Source organism: Cylas formicarius, unplaced genomic scaffold (assembly GCF_029955315.1).
Source record: "Cylas formicarius isolate icCylForm1 unplaced genomic scaffold, icCylForm1.1 PGA_scaffold_8__14_contigs__length_24414737, whole genome shotgun sequence".
Taxonomy (NCBI): domain Eukaryota; kingdom Metazoa; phylum Arthropoda; class Insecta; order Coleoptera; family Brentidae; genus Cylas; species Cylas formicarius.
The window spans coordinates 4,014,367-4,025,029 of NW_026844361.1; the positions used below are offsets into that span (position 1 = coordinate 4,014,367).

The 10,663-nt window shown below is 34.3% G+C and overlaps 1 protein-coding gene across 2 annotated transcripts in view; it reads left to right on the forward strand.

Moving 5' to 3' along the window:
• LOC132706788 (testicular acid phosphatase homolog) overlaps nt 1-10,565 on the forward strand; it is a 28,292-nt gene extending 17,727 nt beyond the window's left edge. For both annotated transcript variants that reach the window (XM_060678325.1, XM_060678324.1), the window contains exons 4-8: nt 426-662; nt 4,097-4,282; nt 8,477-8,600; nt 8,653-8,858; nt 10,250-10,565. In XM_060678325.1, coding sequence (XP_060534308.1) covers nt 426-662; nt 4,097-4,282; nt 8,477-8,600; nt 8,653-8,858; nt 10,250-10,429 — 933 coding nt within the window. In that variant the 3' untranslated portion in view covers nt 10,430-10,565. The remainder of the gene's footprint in view (nt 1-425; nt 663-4,096; nt 4,283-8,476; nt 8,601-8,652; nt 8,859-10,249) is intronic.
• Nucleotides 10,566-10,663: the final 98 nt, after the last annotated feature.

The window sequence follows — 10,663 nt, forward strand, 5'->3', positions numbered from 1 at the left end:
ATAAGAATGTTTTTAAAATTCTTTATTCTCAATTTAGTTGAAGGCATCTTTAATTTCTATCTTAAAACATAACCGAAACACCCCATAAAAGCGCCAAAAATGGGATACCCAACACAAAACAAAATTTCTGAGAAAAAAAGCAAATAGTTTCAGCATCACAAGATGGGTCCTGCTAGTAAAGGTTCTAAATGAATTGGCCTGTGACGTCATCAAAGATTTAGTAACTTTAACTAAAAGAAGACTTTTGTCGGTGCTTCTTGGTTAAATAATTATTATGTTTATGTTTTTAGAACCTCACTTTGTTAAATATCAGTATTTATATGGGGTTTTTGTTTTTTTTTCATTTTTAAAGCTTACCACTTATGGTTAAAAAAAACGCACTAAACGAAGGTTCGAAATTGTATCTATTTATGGCCAAAATTCAGGAAGGAAAAGAGCAACTCTACGAGATCGGTCGGTACTACAGGAGGCGGTACGATGACTTTTTGGGCACTCATTATTATCCCGACGAATATTACACCCAGACGACCGATGTGGACCGCACCAAAACCAGTATGCAGATAGTTAACGCGGGTCTGTGGCCGCCCAAAGCTGACCAGCAGTGGGGCCCATTAGATTGGCAACCCATACCCACCCATTCGGAACCATTATCCTTGGACAGCGTAAGTTTCTTCCAAATTTTGTACCTTAGTTTTTGTGGGCAGTAAATAGTCAGCAACCGAAACAATACTATTCATTGCACACGATCGAACCATCGAAAAGTTTTGGCGATATTTAAATGAATTAGTCATCAGATCATTTTTTGAAAAAAGATCCTATAGCTTTAGATTCGGAAATCTTAAATTCATTCAAATATGCAAGGTGTCCCACAACATGACTGCCAGAGCTTGGGAGTGTCTTGCTGGAGGTAATTTCAAGTTAAAAATGTCTAATGAACATATACCCGGAACGCTATTCTAACTGCGCTACGAGCATTTCAAACTTTAAAGACCATTTATTTTTCATTTTATTGAATTAGTTGTTCAAAATGTCCACCCAGTTGCTGTATACATAGTCTAACTCTTCTCAGAATTGAAGTGGTAGTTCTGCTAACAGTCTCAGGATCAGCACGAAGAGTTTCTGCATCATCCATGTTTCTATCTACCTGTTGTCTCAGTTTTCAATACTTTCTTCATAAATTAAAGTTTTCAGTCTTCCCCATAAAAAGTAATCTAAAGAATTAAGGTGAAATGATCTTGCTGACCAAGGAACTGCTGAAAATTTTCCATTTCACCGGTTTGTATAATTTTGATTAAGAAATTGTGTTACTTGTCGACCAAAGTGGGAAGGTGCGCAATCGTGCTTCATCATCCAGTAATATAGGAAGATCGTTTTCAATGAAACGTCAATAACGAATGGCTGTGAGACGTTCTTCAATTATAAGCGGACTAATGAGCCGGTCATCAATAATGCCACACCAAATGTTCACCGAAAATCTATCTTGAAAATGGAATCCCTGAGTTTATTGTTGATTTTCAAGTGCCCAACAATAGGGCTTTCAATTCTCGGTTTTGTCATAATTGAATACAACATTCTTATTTTATATGGCAATCATAGTTGGGTATGGTCTTTTAGTCATATAGATTTGTTCGTGTCTGTGTTGAAAATGGAATGGAAATATAGGGCATTTTTTGTTTATGTATTAGTAGGCCATGCATATAGCTGTCAATGTCAGTTAAGGACATAACTTTTATTCTTTATTCAATTTTGTGTTCTGCCACACATAAGTTTAGTGGCCAAAGTTAAACTTTTAATAATAATAATAGTAATAATAGTAATAATAATAACAATAATAATAGTAATAATTGTTTATTGTCTAACAGACAGATTCCGTCTAATTACAAGACAATGTTTTCGACACACCAGTTTTGCATAAAACTAAACCAAAATTACTCTCAAACTCATTGCAATTCCCCGTCGCCTGAGAAAGTGAGCCCTCCTTCCAGCATTGGTAGAAGTAGTTGGTTGAAAGTAGCGAATATTATGTCGTGCATTGAAAGAAGGCACGCGAAAATTGAGTTGCTGCAGGGACTCTGGACAATCGATGACGCCAATGCGTAGTTTATATACAAATACTACCGAAACGCCCACCCTCCCAGACTCCAAGGACAAAAAGTTATATCGCTTGAGCAGTTCTTTACGGTCTCAGCCCTGGAGTGGAAACCGACCATCCAACTTGAATACTAGGTACTTTAGGAATTTTCGCTGGGGACCAAATTCTGGAAGCATAACCAAATTTAAACTTAATTAAGCAATCATATAACCTCTTGAGCCACTGAACTCTTGGGTGGTGAGGAAAATGAAACCGAGGTTCCTGATTGCTGACTCGGCTATGGTCTCAATGTGCATGCTAAAATTTAGATCCCTATCAACATGCACTCCGAGGTTCTCAACCATCCCACTGTCTAACAGAGAAGTACCACCATTACAGTACAAGCAGGAAATTGGATTTAGTTTTCTCGAAAAACTAATCTTATGACATTTTTGAATATTTAGCAGGTCATTTTCCACGCACCATGGTGACAGTGCAGTTACGTCATTCTGCAGAGCCTTGCAGTCCTCCAGTGTACTTATTACCGCTGGAGGCGAAATTTAAAAAACTTGAAGCCATTATGCTCAACGAATAGTGAACGCTATGCTAAGTATTACCTGAAAACCCCAATCAGGTAATCATCAAGATCAATTGAAGACATCTTACTGAACAAAATTCCGTGATCTATTCTGTCAAAGGCCTTGGAGAAATCCGCGTAGACTGTATGGATTTGGCAATAATTTAAAATCTGTGTTTCAGATGTCAGTTTCTTTTACATGGCGATATAGCCTTATAGACAGCTAAAACTTTTGTATATAAGTTTTTAACTACAATACAGGGCGTTCGCAATTTTCCATGCAATATTAATAAAATGTGCCCCAAATTGGCAGCTACCGACTTGGCAGAGAAGTAGAAGTCCGGACCTATATTTATACTATTTAAATTGGGAGCAATAAAATAACGCTAAGTATTTTTTAAATATTTTTTATTAATTATTTTGGTTTCCAGAAAAACATCTTTTCCTCCAAAACCATTCATCCCATCAGAAAAATTTTACAACAGTGATAAATGGGAGATCCGCCGCCATAACTTTTATTTCAAGTATTTATAAACCAGGTGTTTTTTTATTATGGACAAAAATCTAGAAGACCCTGAAAATTGTTCTTTTAGGGAGTAAATTATTAGCCGTAAATTAAAATTCATACAAAAAATAGCTAATCCGCTCAAACAATGTTATAGACCTCATCAAGGGCTACAATTTTTGTATTTACGATTTCCGTCTGTCACGTAGGCTGCTCGAGATATTTGAAAAAATCCAAATGAAAATCGCAATATCTCGCACTCAATCTAGACATGATGACGTCATTTATTATTACGGTGTACTGCATGGTTTCAGAAGAGACGTGGGAGATCTATGATCTATGATCTTGCATTATGTACAGGGCGTGTCGATTATTTGTAAAAAAAAAAAACAAAGTGACCCTGAAAATTGCCATTATCAAGGGTAAATTATTAGCTGTAAATGAAAAACTATAAAACATGAGATAATTTGGTTTAAACAGTGTCGAAAGAGAGTTTCAGGTTTCGTCTATCCTATAGGGTGCGCCAGATATTTGAAAAAGTATCATTTTAAATCGCTATTAGTGGTATAAATTTTAAAATTTACCAAGGTTTTGAAGTTCGGCATTACGTGGAAGACACTTTATGCATGCACAATCATCGATTTTGCGAAAATAGTTAGCAGGAACACGATAGAAAAAACAATGCGTCCCTCTAGGACAAGAAGCCCCGAAGCGACTTCTTTAAAATAAAACGCTGCTTCTCTCTACGCTCTACGAACTTGCCCCGCCCAGCTACGATTTTTTGAAAGCAAACTTGTTAATTCTATAGAGTCAGGCGAGTGTGCTGTTGGGATCTTCCGTGACCTTAATAGGCTAGTCCCTTTGCATACCTAATGTGGTTTTATCCATCTTTATGAAATAGACTATAACACCATAAATATTAACGTCGCAATTTGATTTTTAGTTACTTCTGGTCAGAAGACCGTGTCCCGTGTATCATCAGGAAAGGGACAAGGTGATCCGGACGCCAGAAATCCAACAGAAGTTCGATGAGTATCGACCTCTATTCGAAGATCTCACCAATTATACCGGAAAAGTTGTCGGAGATTTCGACGACGTACAGGACATCTTCAGCACGCTGCAAGCGGAGGTAAGACCACAAGTACTGATGGATATTGGGATGGGTTTACGAAAAATCAAAATCTTGCGTGGTCGATATTTCAGCAATTTTGCTGTATTTTTCAGGACTCTAATATAATTGATAGAATCTCGTAGATTAGTTATACAGTTGGACAAGTTCATTATTCTGACAACTGTCGAAGACATACGAATTGACTTCGAAATCACAAGCAAAGAGTATAAGATAGAGGGGAAGGCTCCTATGGCAATTTTAAAAAGCGTACACGAGTTTCAAGGCCACTAGTGATTGTGTCCAGTCATGAAAAGGGAAAACGCGCGGGACGTACGGTTCAATTCAATTTCAATTTTAAAAAGTAAAATCTGAAAAAAAATATTTATGTCAAAATAGTGGAAAATTGATAAACATCTGAAAATACATAGTAATAAAAAAAATATTAATGATAATCTTAACATAATGAAAATATTATTATAACAATAATTATATTGTAAAAATCAGCTAAAAGCACGCTTTTTTTGCAGAAAATCATTTGATATTCGATAAAATTTATTCTATTTTTAAACATAATATAAAACTTGATGTAAATCAAGTTCTCTCATAATAACAAAAGTTTTCTTAAAAGACACCTATTAGTTATAATAATAAATTTTTTGAAAAAACATATTCCTCGATTAATCACTACTGAAACAGCTAAAAATCTATCATTGCACTTATATGAAAAAAAATATTTTAATAAAAGAAATGTAGATACGAAAATATGCTTTCACGTATATAAGAGTTTAACAATTAAATAGTACATATAAAAAAAAATTTGCTTACGTGACTACAGCAGATATTTAACTAAAATATATTTCTTTATATATTACTCAATCTTTTCCTTCATTTCTTTTTTATTGGTCCTCATTTTGGCTTGATTATTTTAATGGTACTTCATCCTCTATTACTCCTCTTTGGTCGTCACTTTGCGAATTTAGAGAATTTCTTGTTGTTTTTTTTTATGTTACAGTATCAGTCTTTTTGAGATCACGTCTGATGAACCAACCAATCTCCAATCGTTTGCTTCATTGGTTTATTAATCCAAGTTATCATTACTACTAATGCACAATGGGCTATTTCATTGGTACGCTCTTCTCCATCATCAACATAACCGTGAAATATGTCTTTGGCCGCATTATACTGAACTTCAGTAGCTAAACTTTTTTCGTCGAATGAAATGCTAACAAGACGATCCTTAGGAGTGCTTTTTATAAACGTATCTTTCAGGTGATTTAATACAGTCCAATTTAATCCTGGAGTAGTAGGAAAATCTTTCTGGTATTCATTCAAAGTCCTTATAGCTGGTATATGTAGAAATTTCGCCAGCAATTTATAAGTTTTGGGGGAATGATATTTTATTGACAATGCAATATCTTTTACCTCATTATTGTAGCTTTTAGCATATTTGTTCTTCACAGATAAGTGTAATTGGGTTGCAAATAATATTAAAGCCTTTTTACCCAAATAATTTGACGATGATTGTATTATTGATTCAACGTTTTGCTTCATTTTTTATTTTACAACAAATTTCTTCTCCATCCTCTTAATTCAACTTCGCAATTGACCTATCGTTCTAACTCCTTTGTGCAGAAATAAATAAATAAATAAAGTGCTGTTATCCGTTAGAAATTACTGTAGTATTTTCAGTGTCAGGCATTGATATTAGATGGCATTCGTAACAGTAAACACGACCTTCCCCTCTATCTTATACTCTTGGATCACAAGCATGAATGATGTACAAATATTTACCCCTAGGTGGCACTTAGTAGATCGGATATCTTATCGTTTGCGGTTCATACTCTGCGTTGGTGGCGTGACTACAAATCTATTGCTGTCTTTCTTCAATATCCCTGTTCCAGTAGCAAGTTTAAGTACAAGCTTTGTAAAAGTAAATCTGCCGATAAATATTATTATTATTAACCATTTTTTACTTCCATTCAGTTAGAACTGTCAGAATGGGTGACATGTGATCTAATTAATTACTGTGGGCATCGTTTTTTGTTAGCTGTATTTAACACTTGTTAGTTTTAATTGTTGTTTGTCGCTTGTATTTTTTTTTCATTATTTCTCTAATGTTAACCCAGATCACAAACGAGCAGCAATTTTTTTTTAAGTAAACAGGGTGTACAAATAACCGGGTTAAAGTAATATATCTGATTTATTATTTGTTTTAGAAAAAATGTATAATACAAAAGTTATAGAGAAGACAAGAAAGAAACAACACAAGAAAGAAACAAAACTTATATATGTTCTAATGGAACACGCTGTGGCATTATTAGATACTCCCTCTTGTACTCAATCACCCAATGTAGGGTTGTTATGGTCTATACCGAGTGTTTTCGGAATCGTTTATACAAGGCGAGTCTAAATGAAAAACATATTTTTTAAATAAATGGAAAACCCTGTACATTATACTTCCATTAATTACTTCTTCTAATGCTCCTTGAATTTTATTGAGGATTCCCTATATCTAAACTTAGTATTTGTCAAATTATAACAAAATATCGCAATAAGCCAAGAAAAATGAAAAATAAAAATAAGTAAATTTTAAATTTTTAGAATAGAAAGGTCCAAAATATTATTGAACTATAAAATAATGTTTCCAGATCGCGTCTTTTAGGGCAAATTTAAATTGGTCATACAAGTCTAACTTTAAAACTTTTTAAAAACTATCAATTTTGTATTAGTTTTCTCAATTAATTTGTTGTTTTAGTATTGGAATCTAGCGAGAAAAAAATTTACAAGTAACAGTATTCCGATAGAAGGTTGTACTCTAAAAGAACTCCTAAGAAATTGATGAATTGTTTTACTCGAACTGGAAGTGTTGCTCACGAAAGGAACGAAAAAGCCAAGACTGCAGTGAACGAGGAAAATAAAAGCATTACTCAGTGTCACAGAAAACTGACAAATGTAACAAGACTTAATAAATTCTAAGGGTTTTGTGAATAATATTTTTCCAAAAAATAACTTCATTTTGTAAATACGCATAAGAGTTTTTGAGCAAAATATTTTTTTCGGATATGTGTTACTTACGGAAGAAACCGAAACCGAAACAAACTTCACGATTATGCTAACAATATACCCCGTTTTATGAAGACACACAGTCAGGAAAAATGTTCTCTTAGAGTTTGGGGTGGTATAATGGAAAATAACATTATGGCGCCTCATTTTTTGGAAAATACAGTGAATGGGCAAGTATACTTAGATCTTTTAGATCAGATGCCGCAAAATATGTTAAGAACTATTCCAAACGAAGTGATGCAGAGAATGTGGTTACGAACTACTTAAATACTTTATTTCCCCAACGGTGGATTAGATGCCCACATAGATCTCTTGATCTATCAAAAATGGAGTATTTCCTGAAATTTGTTATAAACCAGGTGTATAAAACTGTCCACAACAAAAGAGGACGTGAAACAGAGAATAAGGATAAAATTCCTTTTTTTTGGCAGGTTTGTTCTTAATTTTTAAGTGTCTTTTCTGGAACTATTGCCAATATTAATATTACATTTTCAATATTATCACTAGGGTAAAATTACTGTTTAAGGAATACCACTATCTGTAATAATTATACTTAATTCGTCTCCGTTCAGGTAATATGTATTTTGTTCTCAATATTTTGTAACATTTAAGTATAATATATAGGGTGGACCATTTTATTTTCGCGAAAGTTACTCTTTTGTACTTTGACTCACCCTGTATAAACGATTCTAACTAACTTCAATACAAGTATAGGCTAAATGACTGTAACGCCTTATAAAATTGTGTGCATAATAAAATTACAGCTGTTAAATACGACGTCAAAAATATTATTAATATTATATTATTATATTATTTTTTTATATATATTATATTATTTTTGACTAAAAATATGGCCCTAAGTTCGAATATACTTAGTATAGACCATAACAACCTTACAATGGGTGATAGAGTATAAAATGGAGTATCTATTAATGTCATGACATATAAAATATAACATATTTATGAATCATCCTGAATATTTGAAAAAAATCTTAAATTGGTTGTTTTAATCCCAGCTATAATTTACCTATTTAACCAGCAAGATAAATTCGTCGTAACGTCGACCACATAAAAATTTGATTTTTGAAAAACCCAGTACAAAACAAATCAATTAATTACTTCATACTAGGAAAACTATTTCCTCTCTAGGAAAGCTTTAACTTGACCTTACCGGACTGGACCGAGGAGTACTACCCGAAAAAGATGTTCGAGCCTACCATATTCAGTTACATCCTAAACGCGTACAACGACAAAATGAACAGACTCAAGGGAGGTCGGTTTAAATCGATTTAGGGATCCAAACTGCCATATACGACTATTTTTAGGAGTACTGCTGAAACGGATACTTCAGCATTGGGAGGCCAAAGCGGCGGGCAACGAAAAACTCAAAGCTGTTTTATACGGAGGTCACGATTCGACCATAGTCAACCTGATGAGGACGCTGAAAGTGTGGGATCCCCAGTTCCCGAACTATTCCATCACCATACTCTTAGAACTATCCGTCGACGAAACCGGGACATACCATGTAGAGGTTAGGTTGTAAACTAACTCTTGTTTAGCCTTGGTTTAGAGTCCTTTAAGTTATTTTTTGATAGTTCTCCAAAAATAAGAAAAAGACAGGGTGTTATGGAATTCATTCGAGACCATTTAGTGAGTGAATTTGAACTCATGCTGAACTCCCTTACGTATCTTATTTTTTGATAATTCTCGAAAAATACGGGGTGCTATGGACGATATCCATAGCACTTTTAGTAAGTGAATCTGGACCCCACGTTTGACTTTTTTATGTTAATAATTTCCTGATAATGTTATGGAATTTATCGGAGAGATTTTATTAAGTCAATCTAGACCTCATGCTTAACTCCCTCATGTGAATTATTTTCTGGTGAATCTCTAAAAACAAGAAAAATACAGGGTGTTGTGGAATTTATCGGAGAGATTTTAGTGAGTGAATCTGGACCTCACGCTTGATTTTAGTAGTAGTCAATCTAGACCTCACGCTTGACTCTCTTACATGAAGTATTTTCTAATTAATCTCCAAAAACAAAAAAAATACAGGGTGTCATGGAATTCACTCGAAACCATTTAGTGAGTCTGGACCTCATGCTTAACTCCCTTCTGTGACTTATTTTTAATAATACTCGAAAAATAAGAAAATACGGGGTGTTATGAAATGTATCCGAGAACGTTTAAAAAGTGAATCCGGACCTCACGTTTGACTTTTTTATGTGAATTACTTCCTGATTAATCTCTAGAAACAAGAAAAATACAGGGTGTTATGATGTTCACTCCCGACCATTTAGTAAGTGAGTCTAAATTTTATGCTTGACTCCCTTAGGTGACTTATTTTTTGAAAATTCTCGAAAAATAAGAAAAATACAGGGTGAGTCAATCTAGACCTCACGTTTGATTTTCATGGGAGTTTTTTTCGGGTGAATCTCTAAAAATGAGAAAAATACAGGGTGTGATGGAATTCACTCGAAACCAGTAAGTGAGTCTAAACCTTATGCTTGACTCCCTTACATGACTTACTTTTTGATAATTCTGGAAAAATAAGAAAAATACAGGGTGTTATGGAATTCACTGGAGACTATTTATTAAGTGAGTCCGGACCTCACGCTTGACTCCCTTACTTGATTTATGTTTTTATTAATCTAGAAATATAAGCAAAAAATACAGGGTGTTATTGAATTTACTCAAGATTATCTGGTAAGCGAGTCTAAACTGATTTTGTAGGTGTATAGAAATAGACGTCCGTTTTTAGACACTGACCAGTTAAAAAGAATATATCTGAATATCAACCCTCGTGACATAAACTTTAATAATAAAATTTTCTTTTCTAACCAGAGATAAAAAGTAGCTACTTAGTTTGGTTAGTTTTTCATACCGTACGAACAAAATTTTTAACGGCGGACGTGTTAGGTGTTCCTTCGCAACTCCACGGTCGCCGAGCCTTACAAACTGACCGTGCCAGGCTGTGACGTCTCCTGCCCCCTGACGGAGCTAAAAAAACTAACGGAGGCGGTCGTCCCCGAGAACTGGGACGAAGAATGCAAAGGAGACGACGAGAATTACACGGTACCGCCCCCGGGAGGACCTTGACCGTGATTTTAACCACGAAACGAAAGAAGAAACGAGAACATAACCTACATGGCCGAATGATCTTGGCAGTCCCGAGCGATTCCATTTAATAAAAAAAATTATACGTAGAAAGTATTAAAAAATGTTTGTTTAAGAATTGATTATTTATTAATTTACAGTAGAACAGCGGCAAAATACAAAACATTAAAACTGAAATTCCAATAAATTATCTTAAAGTAAAATATATTTACACTT